Here is a 13,583-nt window from a genome sequence, read left to right as displayed (position 1 = left end):
TTGATTTTCCTGCAACCTGTTGCCTTTTGGGTCGAGTGTTCCATTCCGGACGATGGTGCACCACAACACGCATGCGCTGCCGTAAATGTCAAATACCGGAAAATAGCCACCCCATGAATCAGTCTGTGAAAATTCAGTGTACCATTTGGATTTAAATTAGGAAAACGTATACTTTTATCTAAAAATTGCTCAAAATGCCGTGCGTTGGTTGTGGAAAGGGTGAGTTGCATCTCGATCAGAAGGAATCTTCTCCAGCAAATCAGTATAATCCAGATTGCAAGTGCACGCCGGAGAAGTGCTGCGAGAACTGCAAGTGCCAAAAACCCGGACAGTGTGGATGCAATCCGTCGAATGCCAGCTCCTCGGGCGGATGTTGCAAGAAGGATGGCGGCGACACGGCGGGCGGCGATGCAAAGTCAAGTTGCTGTGGCGCAAAGAAGTAGAAGCCCATCCCCATTAATGTCAGTAGTGGAAAAGAATAATACGTTTTTCCATTTATTTTTCGATGGCCATAACTGCTAGTGAGCTGTTATCATTAAATACATTTATTGTTTAATCGAAACAAAACCAAGAGTTCTATAAATTTACTGCACAAGATAAACTAATGACCTATACCAGCATTGCTCCTCTGCGTTGAACTTTAATGGGTGGCAATGACTTCTATTTTAGTTCCTTCGTGGTTTTTTTTTTTTGTTTTCTTTTTGTTTTATAAGTTTAAATAACAAAAGGTGGCAAAATGAGGCGCTTAGCAAACCAGCCAACAACAATGTGCACTCTGTTTATACATAGATTGCTTATGGAATTCTATACCAAAGATGAGATAAGATGGAAAAGGAGGCGGGTAGTGGGGGAGGGAGTACGCCTTGGATGGAAATTAAACAAATTAAATTCGTTAGCGATTTCTTTATATTACAGCGTTAAATTTCATTTATCCGTTTCAGACGCATATCGTTTGTAAAAAAACAATTTAAAATTTCACTTTTCAACAGACACGAGCCACTTACTAATGATGCACTTACTCTTAAATATACGTAATATAGACCATCTACACTTCAATTAATGCAATATAAAAACAACTTCCTTTAAGGGCAATTAATAGCTAGACGTTTGTGTTTCTGGTTCTCACGCACTATAGAGGGGTTTAGATTTATACAAATTAGAGGGGGAGTCGTCCTTTCGAAAATCGAACCATTCTACTTGGTCCATGGACACCTAATTGCGCTTCGCTTTGCGCTTCTTGCGACTATTTGGCGCCTGGGAGGAGGAGGACGGGGCCGCTGGACTTTGGGTGCTGACTTGGGCCTTCTCTTCGTTGCTGCCGCCGAACTTGCGCCAGATGTTGTGGATGAAACCGTCGGCCTCGTTAATGTTGTTGCTCCTGTTTGATTTGTATGCCACATTGTTGTTGTTGTTATTATTATTGTTGTTGTTATTGGTTCTTGCCGACGGCGGCTGCGACGGCACCGGCTGCTGCGTCTTGTGCTGCGCTCCTTGGGCGTATTCTCATGACCGCTTCACCTTGCCATTGGACGCATTCACCGAGGTCTGGGTGCGGTAGGAGGCTGCGCCTCCGCCGACAGCCATTTCGGTCGCATGGGTGGCCACATGGTGGATGCCCTTCTCCATGCAGCCGTGATAGATGGGTCGCATGAACTGCAAGCATAGGGTAGGTTAGTACACAAACATCTTCGCTAGATTCCCAGCTACTTACTTTCTCCCACATTAGCGTTGCAAAGTCATCCAACTTGCCGCCAAAGTCGCTGAGCTCTCCGCTATATCTGGAATGGAAAGGTGATCGTTGGCAAGATTATCATCAAAAGCTCAAGCTGCATCAACCTACCTAATGTACGCCCACAGAGCCAGCGTTAGAAGCGCCACACCCATGATCAAGTTACAGAAGTTGGCGAACGTGTAAAGACCCACCAATCCAAAGATGCCGCTGAGGATGTACATGATGACGGCGCAGGCGAAGTACACCGCCGGTGTCCGTGCCGCCTTAAAGATGTTCTTGCTCTCGTTGTGCGCTTGGTAGTTGGTGAAGACCTCCTCAAGATCATCTTCCAGTTGCTTGCGGAATTTCTCGGTGAACTCCTCACCGCCCATCTTGCGCTTGGCGGCAAACTGAAACAGTGCCTTGTCCTTCACCCGCAGGTGCTCCGTCTGCAGATGGGCGGTGCTTAAGTACGGCCGCGTTCCACCGCACACCTCCTCCATGAGCTGTCCGTACAGCTCCTTGGCGGCGGCCACGGCAGTCAAATGGTTGGCCTCGGCGGTGGCCACCAGCATGCTCTTCGGCTCGGGCAGCTCGTTGCCCTTGTAGATGTTCATGTACGATTGGAAGTACTGGATGAGATCGCGGGCCCGCACCCGCTGTCCGCTGATCTCCTTGTAGACCAGGTTGTCCGGTGCCAGCAGCATGGGCACCAGGGAGCGCAGGCTGCTCTTGAACTCGGGCGTGATGTCCTGCAGCCGACCGTCGAATTTTGGATTGGTGGCCACATTGAGGCCTGGATGGGGCATCAGGAAGCAAGCCACCTCCGTGAAACAGGACGAAATATGGCGACGCAGGGACTGAAGTTCTGGGTGCTGTTTGTCGGACACCTCCAGACGTCGTTTCAGAATCTTATCCCCGCCCAGTGCACCGTATTCCGCCTCGTAGGGAAAGCTCCAATCCCGGACGAGGAACTGCAGCCGCTGGAACGGCTTTTTTCCGGTGTCGGCCAGCGCGAGGCGGCCATACTCGGTGAAGAGCTGCAGGTGCTGCAGGTCGTCCTCCTGGATGTTCTGTGACAGGTTGTATATCTGCACCGAGGACAGCATTGTGCTCAGCGCAAAAACGGTGGCACAATCGCGCACCGTGCTCTGGCTGTCGAAGGCGCCCTGTGTGTCCAGCAGAATGATGGCTATCTTGTCTCCGTTGGGATAGTCGTGCAGGAATATGTCGGACCACATGAGAATGCCGGTGGTGTCACGCTCAGAGCCGCCGCGCCAGGAGAAACCCTCCAGCGGATCTGATTCGCCTCCCAGCCAGTCTGTCGCATCGTGATGCACATACTAGAATGTTGAAAAGAGTTTGGTATATGGAAGATGCTTGCAGTGGCAGCAATTTCAAGACTCACCTTTGAATACATATAGCGCAGAAAGAAGTCCAGCAGGAAGCTCTTGCCCTTTCGGAAGGCTCCCGCCACGGAGACAACGCAGACGAACCGATCCTTGACCTCATCCCGCATGAGGACCTCACTCAACGCATCCTCGTTGAGCACAAATGTATGCTCCTCCGAGGCGTTGATCACCTGCACTGCCGATCCGCCCATTATGGTGTTTGGAATCCTTGCCTGCTATCCCGTTTGCTGTCTCTGTGTTTCCGGCTGTTCTTGCCTCCGTTGGGGAATTCTTTCTTATTAATCTTTTGGATTTCGACCTGTCAACTGCAAACATAAACAGACAGCTAGATAAGTATGGAGAAAATGTCTGCTCGGCTTTTCAGCGATTTTTCCATTTCCGGCAAAGGGAAAATTTGCGAGTCTAGGCCAACATTTAATTGCGCAAGCCTTTGCGCCGCGAGTTCATTTAAATTTGGCACAGCCACGAGACACGAGCGACGGACAGAAAGGCCTGCAATTATGAGAGGTGGCCAAAAATAAACCCAAACATGCGCTGCTCCGCGATCGCAGAAGATGTCAGCGTCAACCGAAGGGGCAGTGGGGCACTATGTAAGCGGATTGTTCAGGTGCGTGGGATATATTTATGTACGTACCTATCCATCGGAGGAAAGGTACTTTGGTAGATGTGTAATCAATCAGTAATCAATATTTGGATACAATCTCATCATTCAGTTAGCAATCTGGTTATGGCAATCTGGGTTCCAAACTTTAAAATCAACTGTTTTTAAGAACAAACTAAACAGATCCGGCTGAAGACACAAGTATATAACTTAAAAGCATATGGTTTTGATAGTCACTTTAGAATGATAAGAAAACCGGTTTGTTGAACTAATGACTAAACTTTTCATACAGATTTTACGGTGTAATAAAGTAGTTTACAGCCCACATGGAACAAATTCCATCTTTTCAGGTACTCAAAATAACTTGGAAAGAAACTCATCGGAAACCGGTCTTTCAGTGATTTTATTGACCTTATTAAAGTTCTTGATTGATGTTTTGTTTTTTTGCAACACGATCACTTGTTCATCTGTTCCTTTTGGGTTTTACCACATCAAATGGGGAATATGTACTCAAAGGGTTTTCAAATCGGGTTAAACGAATTCAGCACCGTTGAGTGTTCGTATGTAAGCCGTAGGGAGCACATTAAAATTAATTTCGTTAGCTGCGCTGTGATGACGTCGACAACTTTTGTCGCGCTACGCAGTTTGCCCACTTGAATTCTAATTGGAAGCGCAGCCAAAACAAATGGAGAACATACCACATCAAGAGAAGAGATCGGTGGGGAATTATGCCACACTCGCGATTATACAGGCCAAATAAAAGTTATGCTTGCGCCTAATTGGGTCCGATTCGGATGCGGAATGGGAATATGAATATAAATACACGACCAGCGCGACCGTCAACCAAATCAAACTGCAGCAACAACACGCAAGTCACCAATGAATCGGCTACCTTAATGGAATCGTGAAAAGAGAGAGCGAAGCGGTACTCTCTCTTTTTCGATCAACTCTCATTTGCCCTCGCCACATGGCAAAATAGGAATAGACACCGTGGTGAAAGGGAGGTGGGTAATGCAATTCCGGAGGCAGCTGCAATGCTAGCAAAATCGCGTCTGTCCAATTAACACATTGCCACTTAATTAAGACCAACACTTGTCCGAGACTTTGGCGCGCTGAATGGGAATTTAAAATTTAAAATAACAATCACATCTGGCAATGCCGTTTGGAGCCAGGCTTGTCCAGCAGGTGTGGGAGCGGTGCCGCCAGATACGGGCGATCTTCGCATAACACCAGTTGTCCCACTTACACTTGCAGCTTTAGCAACCAGAGGGCGATGTAAACAAAGGTGTTGGAGAGTAACAGCAACAGTTGTGCGGCCTGCGTCGACGTCGGCAGAGCGATTAGTCAACTGGAAATGGAAACACGGTTGCCGAGAGCAACAACGGCAGTGGAAGAAGAAGAAGCAGCAGAAGCGCTTGGAAAATGTTGAGCGGGGAAAAAGAATAAAAGCATTTAATTTGCCTAAATTGGCTGCCCGTGAAAAGTGTTTAATTGGCAGTCCTAGCCCCCCAAAGAAGCAACAAAAAGCCCAGGCGGATATCAGCCATCCGGCGTGCAGGAGCTGAGCAGCTCATTCGAGATTTGCAAGCCATGGAATGCGGTTCACACAGCGGACACCGCCCAATTCCGATTTGGCTTTCCAGCTGCCTCGTGGCCATGTGCTTGGGCCTTCCGCGAGGAGCAGCTGTCCCCCAGGAAGCACCTGCCTACTACTATGTCGGTTGCTACACGGCACGAACGGATCTTCTCCATGAATCGGTGTACGCCAAGACACCGCAGACCTGCATCGAGATCTGCGAGCATCAGGGCCACCACTATGCCGTGCTGGCCTCCGAGAAGTGCTTCTGTGCAAATGTCCTGGAGCCGCAGGAGCAACAGGATGAACAGCTCTGCAACACACGCTGCCTGGCCAACAAGGCGCAGTATTGTGGCGGAGTCGGTGTGCACTCGTACTACTCCACCATACTGACCAAACAACCGGGACCACATCATCTAAGGATCTCGAACAAAACGGAGAACAGCCTGACCCTCAGCTGGGATGCGTACGAGGCGAGAAAACTGCTCCTGGCCGGCGGCGCGGAGGCTGTGCTTCCCAACCAGCTACTGGACAACTTCCTGATCAAAGCTCAGGTCCTGAAGACCTACTCCTCGCTGCCCGCCTTCCCGCAGCCTGAGTTTATGGTGCAGAGCACGGAAACGCAGTTTGAACTCACGGACTTGCATCCCGCCACGCTGTACAACGTATCCGTGAGAGCCATGTGCAAGGATGCCCCTGCAGGTCAATCTGAATGCGGGCAGGCCTCAATAGAAGCCACCACAGAGGTTGGTACTGCTCGAATACCAACGAGAATCCTAACCAATATCTTTACTACTCCAAATTTAAGGTGGGCCTTCCAAGTCCCGTGCCAGCACAGCCGAAAATCCTCAGCCGGACTGACCGCACTGTCACTATCGAGCTGTCGCCCATTCGGAATGACAATGGACCGCTTAGCAAACTGCTCGTAATCGTGGAATACGTGGACAATGCCCTAAGTCAGCCATTCGATGCCCAGCTCCTGGGCAGCTGGCAGCAGGCTCAACAAGATGGAGTGCCCTACTACATAGCCGCCGAATTGGACTACGATCGACCGGAGGACAATCGCACCCGGCGCTTTGTAGTGGGCGATGGCAAGCGATACGGACGATATGCCAATAAGCCGTTGGATCAACCAGATGCACATGTCCACATCAGTCTCGGATTGGTGAGTAATGCATTAAAATCTAATGAATATCTCTGTAAGTATTTATATTCTAGGTGAGCACACTGGAGGGCGTTACCAAGACGATGTACAGTCGTGGAACCCACGACCAACATGTGACATCCCTAGACGACTTTAGTTACGCCACCTTTGAGAAGGGTCAATCCTCGGTGGTGGCCCTGGCCGTCACCTGTGTGATCTTCGGTACCTGCCTCCTGCTCAGTCTGATTGCCTACTTCTATCTGCGCTACAAGACCTGCCGCGGGCGACGATTGACTGGCGGCAATACGCACGAGATGACGCTGCAAACGCCCATAATCGAGCGGGAAAACAACGGATACATTGTGGAGGACGATCCACTGCCACACTCGCCGGAAAACTTCAAGCAGCAGTTGCAACAGTTGGTGGAGGGATTCGAACGGATACCAAGGAATGCACTACGTCTAAATGTGAACGATGTGATCGGAGACGGACGCTTTGGCGAGATTATAACCGGTAAGGTTTCCACAAACGATTTTGCCAGAGATTGCACCCTGCACGTGCTCTGTCTGGATGACCTGAATGGTACTGCACAGGCACAGTTGCTGAGGGAGCTACGTCAGTTGTCTCAATTGAAGCGCCAGGAGCATTTGCTGGATTTCTATGGCGTATCAGCGAGTCCCGATTGGTTCTACCTAATCTTCGAGCAGCAGCGCATGAGTCTAAAGAGAAAACTGGTGGAGAGTCGCCTGATGGCACCGTCGCCACGCTTGACTTCCCTCTCCGAGCAGCTAGTGCTACAGTGGATCTACGAGTTGGCCAGTGCCATGAATTATCTATCCAGCTGCCAGGTGGTGCATCGACAGCTCTGCTCGCACAGCGTCTTCGTGACCAGCGAGTTCAAGCTGAAACTGAGCGTCTTTGGACCGCTGCCGTACATGAACATCGCTCGCCAGCAGCCAGACCACAGCCGGTGGCTGGCTCCGGAGGTGCTGCGCCATCAGCATCACCATTCCACCCGTTCCGATGTCTGGTCGCTGGCCTGCGTGGCGTGGGAATGCTGTGCCCTTGGCGGTACTCCCTATGCCAATGCAGTGGCAAGTAACCAACAGCTTCTAGAGGCCATTCGGGCTGCAGTGCGTCCGGCGCAGCCAGCCTACGTCTACGGGGATCTCTACCAGCTGCTGCTCAACTGCTGGCAGCTGGAGCCGAGCGAGCGGAGCAGCTGTGAGGACTTGGCCTTCGGAGTACGTCAGCTGATGACCTCACCGCGTCATGCCCTCAGCTTTGATCGAGTGGCCGGCGGACTAGACACCCTGCCTCCGTACCTGCCGCAACTGGAAGCCGTTGCGACGATGGGCTGAGTGCAGCCGAATAGAATAATTAGCTTTAGTCACCGGGAGACCACATTCGCATAGAGTAGATTTCGGTTCTGAGTCACTGCTGCTAAGTGAAAACATCACTTCATTTCGATTTTAGATGAGTTCACTTTCAGTGTTCTGGAGAGAAAATAATTTGTTTTAGAATTTACACATTGATTTAATAAAGCTCATAAATTGTTATTATCCACCATATAATATTAGAAGTGAGCATTTATGAAACACAATTTCATGTTTTGATTCCATTTAAACAAAATCTATTGTTTATTGTTGATACGCACAAGCTCCCTACCTTAAATATATACAAATAAAACAGTGTTCTATGCCAGAGCTTATCAGATCTATAAGGTAGTTAATTGCTTATCTACAACCCGAAAGAAATGAACCGACTTTCCCCCACGCGAAACAAAGTTCAATCGAACGCGCGATAGATAAAAAACTACTGACAGTCTGGCCCCCAAAATTGTGTAATAAATTGAGGGATCCATGGCGAATGGATCTACCAACAGACCAGCGACTGTGATTCCCCCGCCGATCGCTGATGTTGCACAAACCGCACAAAAGCGAAAACTAAAAGCAAAAAAAACCAAAGGAGAGAGCCGCAAATGCGAAACTTTGATCGCTGGCGAGCAGCAATTAATAATAGAAAATAAACGGTGGCGTTGCTCGAGTGTGAGTGGATCAAAATTGACGATTAATCAGTTTAAAGGTCTTGCATTGCATCTATTGTTTGTTTTGTTGTTTAAGAATTAATTAGGGAATTTGTTGGCAGCAGCCTAGATGCGGTTACATGCATTATTAGTCATACGAAATAGTAGGGCACTATATGTATATTCTATTAGTTTTATAATGGATATATGCTCTTTTTAAATGAAATGTTAAAAATTCATTATCAGTACTTGACATTTCTCACTGTGTACAAGCTTATCACGGGATCCTTCCCAAAGAAGATAAGCCATCGTTTTTCTTGTCGACGTGTAACTATTGGATCCATCAGAAAAAACTCAAAGCACATGGCTCACCCGGAATTTAGAGCGACTTTCTTATAGAGTATATGGTAAATACGGTAAATGAAGCGCAACGATATCCATAGCGACTTTTGGACGCTTACCTTGCCCGCAATTCAAGGTGAAATGACGACGAACAATTGAAGTCACTGAAATGTGTATACATTCCGCGCAAATGGGCAATTATTATTAATAAATCGAGCTGAATGGCAGCTATCGGAATTCAGGGGCTTCGGCTGCCGACCATGCTTATGAATATGTGTAAGATGATGATGATGATGTTCATCCGGAATTGGCCAACTTTGCGAGTGTTTTGCATTCGCCTGGTTAAATTGTTATTGTTTTTGTTACATATACACACATGGAGATTATGAGGAATCCAAGGAAACTGGTTGCTCACACACGCACACCAACGCACTGCGACGGAGCCACTCACGCACACTACCAAATGGTCGGATAACTGCGCAAATAATGCGGCTTCTGTGTCGGCCTTTGTTACTCACTTTACTTAACCATTTATATCGGACACTGGACTCCACTGCGCTGCGATTTTTCGACACTTTACTCGCAGAAAAGTACGTATTTTGTTTGTGCTCTGCTAATGGTGTGACCGTACGCGGCTGGGCGCAAAATCACCCATCAATGTGGTGGTGAAAATTCATTAGCCAACACTGAACTGCCTATCGATAAAATTTAGCTATTTTTGGTATTAGCTAGTTGGTATATATTAACGGTCATCATAAGGTCACACTGCAAACGGTGAAACGAACGGCCACACTGCGTTGGACCGATGATGTGGATTTAAAAGTTAAATATTTCAATTCTATGTATAGCAAATAGCTATGGACATTACCCAGAGCTTCAAGGCCAGCGTTATGACGGTGCGCCTGCAGCGCAAGGCCGAGCTGGCCGGCAAGGCCAAGCCCGCCACAGCGCCGACAAAAACTGGACCAACTGGCCCAAAGGATGACTTCGCCAAGCAGGCCAAGGAGGTGTGCAACAAGATCACTTCGCTGCGCAATGTCCTGATCGAGAACCGCACCGCCTACATGCGCATTGGCCAGCACCTCAAGTCCGCCGCGCACATGACCGACGCGCAGCGGGACCTGATTGATCGCGAGTCGGAGAAGTTCGTCACCTTCTACACGCAATACCTGGCCAAGATGCGCAGCGATTGGAAGAGCGCCAAGCGGAAGCCGCAGGAGCGTCAGCACATCGACGCCGTGCTGGACCTGCTGGTCAGCTATTTGCACAGCGTGGAACAGATCTATCTGGACCAAAAGAAGTACCGTGTGCAGCACGAACTGGAAACCTATAGGCTGCTTAAGCTGGCGGCGGACAAGAAGAAGATACCAGTGCGTCCGGCGGGCAGCAACAGTGGCAAGCTGGGCAGGCGCCAGGTCAGCAACGATGACAGCGAAGCCACAAAGTCATCTCCAAAAGCAAATGGCAACCATGATGAGTCCGCCGACAACGACTGGAATAACGACGGCTGGGGCGACTGGGATGAGGACGAGGAAGGCGACGAGGTGGACGATCACGATGGCGAGGAGGGCAAGGAAGCCAATCAGGCTAATCAACACAAACCGCGTACGCGCAAACGAAGCAAAGCCAACAGATCGGATCTGAACAACACATCCTCCAAGATGGCTCTGGATGAGGAACTCCAGCAGCAGCAGGAGGCTGACGATGACGATCCCCTAAGCGCCGAGGATGTGCAGCTCTTCGAGGCGGAGAACGTACACATCTACAACTTTCTGCAGGGCGTTTCCGAGGAGGTGGAGCAGATCGAAAAGAACGTGGTAGACATTGCCCAACTGCAGGACATTTTCACCGAAAAGGTAAGATGACAAGATAACACAAGTCCTAAAGAATCCTTGTTGTTCTTTTCTATGCAGCCAACGATTCCTTTAGTTTATTTTTGATGAGAACATATTGCTCCATATTGCCAAGAAGACTTAGTGGCTGCCCATATGTTCATCGACTTAATCCTTCAATTAAAAATATTAATTGGCTTCGCTAAATTCCACATCCTTCGCGATTACGATGTATAAGCCGTGCTCTTATTAGCATGCAATTAATTATCAACCAGATCCAGCTAGATCCACGTCCTAATCGCCTTTAATCCTCTTAAATTTCCCTTTTGTAGGTCGCCATGCAACAGCACAATATCGACAGGATAGTTAGTGCCGTCGTGGGCACCACGGAAAACGTCAAGGACGCCAACGAGCAAATCCGCCAGGCCACTCAACGAAATGCAGGACTACGCGTGTGGTCGCTGTTCTTCCTGCTGGTCATGTCGTTCTCCCTGCTCTTCTTGGACTGGTACTACGATTAAGTGTAGTTCCCAAATTTATGTGTAACCCACACCATTTAAGGAATGGTAAATGCAAAAATGTTTTGTTATCGTTTGATCGCACTAAAAGCATATTTTGTTTATTACATAATTTATAAATAAAAGGAAAATATTTGTTTAGGCTATTCAACTGCCTTGTTTCATTTCAATGAAACCTCGTACAACAATATGGAACTAAAATCAATTTGAGCGCCTTGCTCACACATGTCTCAGTAGTTTATTTAAATTCTACACCAAAATGTGAATAACTAAGTGTTTTAGTGTTTCTTGGTACATTGTTTATATCTAGGTCCTTATTCCTATTATTTTCATTAAACGCTCTTCAAAAAAATATATGTATATCTAACTGGGAACGGAAATCAGTAATAAGTATGTATAAGTATATATATATGTCTAAGGCCTAGAGTTAACCTTTGCGTATTTCTTTCAGTTGTTTTCATTGCATGAATGTCTAGATTCTAACTAGCTTAGTTCTCATATTTTGTAGCCTTAAGATTTGTGTCTGAGGGAGTGTATCCTTGGCTTAGTCGCTAAGTGTTTTTTTGTTTTTAGTGCAATATGGGATTGCATTCAATGCAGTCTGCTGGTTCTTTTGTTTTCTTTTCATTTTGTTTAGAATAAGAGTTAAGAGTTACTTATTGGTTGGCTCTCCAATGGGATGAATGGAAGCTATTCCCCACAGAGTGTGGTAATAGTGTAGGAAGGCGCCGATATTATTTGGCTAGGTTGCTTGTGATTACTTATAACTATAGCGTTGTACACTAAATAATAATCCGGCCCCTTGGGTTATGGCGTTGTGGCATAGGATTCCAGAGCCACGCTGTTGCCAGCACAGCTCTCCACCGAATTGGGGTATTCGTCTGGGCTGTGGTACACGTGTCCGCCGCTGCTCATCGGCGTCAAAGGTGTCTCCTCGATGGGCGTGGCTGGATTCTCCAGCTTGTCACTGCTGGCGTGGCTATTATTGTTGCTGGGTGACTTCGATGCGGCATCCTCGTTGCGGAATACGCTCAGCGGCAAATGGGTTTTCATGTGAGCTAATGTAAATTTAAAAAATAAATTAGTTATAACACGTTTAACTAGCTTCAAAAACTTCAAAACAAGTTGCATCTTAACGTAGGCCATGCAAAAAGCCGGCATTTGTAATTTACCTATCCTTACTCTCGTTTCTCACGACAAACTAGAAAAGAACCTATTACTTAAATACATTTGGAATAGTGCTGCCAACTATGTAGACACATCTAAATTACATAAGTAGATAAGAACATTGGACATTACAACATTCAGACAGCTAGTAGTAGTCAATTATAGAATTTGAAATAATAACTTGGTTGAGGCTTTTTGAAAACTATCAATAGATCTTAAGCTTAAGCTGCATTGACACCTTTAAATGATATAAGGAATTCATGATGATTGCTAAGGTAAAAATATCAAAATTCGATAAGGAAGGAATGAATGTATTTTTAAATTTCGAAATAACAATGTTGGCAACACCATTTATGAACGGCGAGACTTTACCCCGAAAATTCGTGAAACGCATAAAGGAGCTTGGACAGAATTTGCATTTGTAAAACATCTCGCTGTGGGTGCGTCGATGTTTGCGCAATTCTTTCAGATACTCGAACCTCCGATCGCACCCGTCGCACTGGTAACCGAGCTCTGGAAAAGACAATTTCGTTGGCCTTTGTATCTTTATCTGTATCGTATCGTATCGGTATCTACATATTCGGTTCGGTTGTTGTGTTGAGCAATTAGGATTCACACAGTGTGATCTTGAAGGGAGCCAACATAGATAGCGATAAATACACTCATGTCAAGCGAATTTTATTTTTATTTAATTGTAAACCAAAGATTTCACTGTACCGCCAAGAAACAACCAACATGTAACATTGATTGTTAGAGATTTTTTAATTATTTTGGGTTGAAAGTGCGCGGCGAAACCCAGAGTTTCAGCCAGAGGAAATTCCATTGAAGTAGAAAGGGTTAAAGCAGAAGTTAAGCAATCTATATATACATAGGTATAGGTATATGTACAGCTAATAAATGTATATTCAATGGAATATTCAACAACCATTTTCTTAGAAATTCCCACGTGTTACGAAACGCACTCCACATCTACCAATTGAATACAAATAAGTGTTCGGTGTGTTCAGTGATCAGTGATCCAGTGTCCAGGTCACCGGATTAATAACAAAGGGCAGCTAATTGTCAATAATTAGGCAAGCCGAGCTAAAACTACAGAGCTAGAGCCGTCGGATATCAGCGTTTAATTGTCAGAGTTCATATCAACGGGTAATTAGCGTTTATACAATTTTTGCAAGCCGTTCGACCGGGCATTCAAGCTACCAACTGGCTTGTTTACTATTATTGTTATATTGTTATATTTCTTGTTTTTTGTTT

At 46.8% G+C, this 13,583-nt stretch overlaps 5 protein-coding genes across 11 annotated transcripts in view; 3 read left to right on the top strand and 2 right to left on the bottom strand.

The window, feature by feature from the left end:
* Positions 1-76: 76 nt before the first annotated feature.
* LOC117142285 (metallothionein-3) lies at positions 77-468 on the top strand. Its single transcript, XM_033306168.1, has 2 exons — positions 77-219; positions 274-468. Exons 1-2 carry the CDS (start codon positions 195-197, stop codon positions 441-443), a joined length of 195 nt encoding a protein of 64 aa, XP_033162059.1. The 5' UTR covers positions 77-194; the 3' UTR covers positions 444-468.
* Positions 469-661: 193 nt separating this feature from the next.
* LOC117142282 (atlastin) lies at positions 662-9,454 on the bottom strand. 2 transcript variants are annotated; one of them, XM_033306165.1, is made up of 5 exons: positions 9,331-9,454; positions 3,120-3,428; positions 1,841-3,054; positions 1,712-1,778; positions 662-1,653 (listed from the first exon to the last, which is right to left on the bottom strand). In XM_033306165.1, exons 2-5 carry the CDS (start codon positions 3,312-3,314, stop codon positions 1,504-1,506), a joined length of 1,626 nt encoding a protein of 541 aa, XP_033162056.1. In that variant the 5' UTR covers positions 3,315-3,428; positions 9,331-9,454; the 3' UTR covers positions 662-1,503. The 2 variants fall into 2 exon arrangements, with proteins under 2 accessions (XP_033162056.1, XP_033162057.1); XM_033306166.1 differs by lacking the exon at positions 9,331-9,454 and adding an exon at positions 4,423-4,582.
* On the top strand, positions 5,050-8,047 carry LOC117142280 (putative tyrosine-protein kinase Wsck). The gene is made up of 3 exons (XM_033306162.1): positions 5,050-6,046; positions 6,109-6,465; positions 6,519-8,047. The coding sequence occupies exons 1-3, from the start codon at positions 5,315-5,317 to the stop codon at positions 7,803-7,805; spliced, it is 2,376 nt and encodes a 791-aa protein (XP_033162053.1). The 5' UTR covers positions 5,050-5,314; the 3' UTR covers positions 7,806-8,047.
* A 120-nt stretch (positions 9,455-9,574) lies between the features above and the next one.
* On the top strand, positions 9,575-11,313 carry LOC117145680 (syntaxin-18). Its single transcript, XM_033311421.1, has 2 exons — positions 9,575-10,668; positions 10,977-11,313. Exons 1-2 carry the CDS (start codon positions 9,670-9,672, stop codon positions 11,163-11,165), a joined length of 1,188 nt encoding a protein of 395 aa, XP_033167312.1. The 5' UTR covers positions 9,575-9,669; the 3' UTR covers positions 11,166-11,313.
* A 103-nt stretch (positions 11,314-11,416) lies between these two features.
* The window catches only part of LOC117145678, a 36,744-nt gene continuing 34,577 nt past the window's right edge, over positions 11,417-13,583 (bottom strand). For 4 of the 6 annotated variants that reach the window (XM_033311416.1, XM_033311415.1, XM_033311418.1 and 1 more), the window contains 2 exons: positions 12,702-12,842; positions 11,417-12,220 (listed from right to left, as the gene is read on the bottom strand). In XM_033311416.1, coding sequence (XP_033167307.1) covers positions 11,970-12,220; positions 12,702-12,842 — 392 coding nt within the window. In that variant the 3' untranslated portion in view covers positions 11,417-11,969. The remainder of the gene's footprint in view (positions 12,221-12,701; positions 12,843-13,583) is intronic. The other 2 variants (XM_033311419.1, XM_033311420.1) reach the window with 1 other exon arrangement.

This window comes from Drosophila mauritiana, chromosome 3R (assembly GCF_004382145.1).
Source record: "Drosophila mauritiana strain mau12 chromosome 3R, ASM438214v1, whole genome shotgun sequence".
NCBI classification, from domain to species: Eukaryota; Metazoa; Arthropoda; class Insecta; order Diptera; family Drosophilidae; genus Drosophila; species Drosophila mauritiana.
Note: the sequence above shows the minus strand (reverse complement) of the source record. Positions and strands in the feature narration are given on the sequence as shown.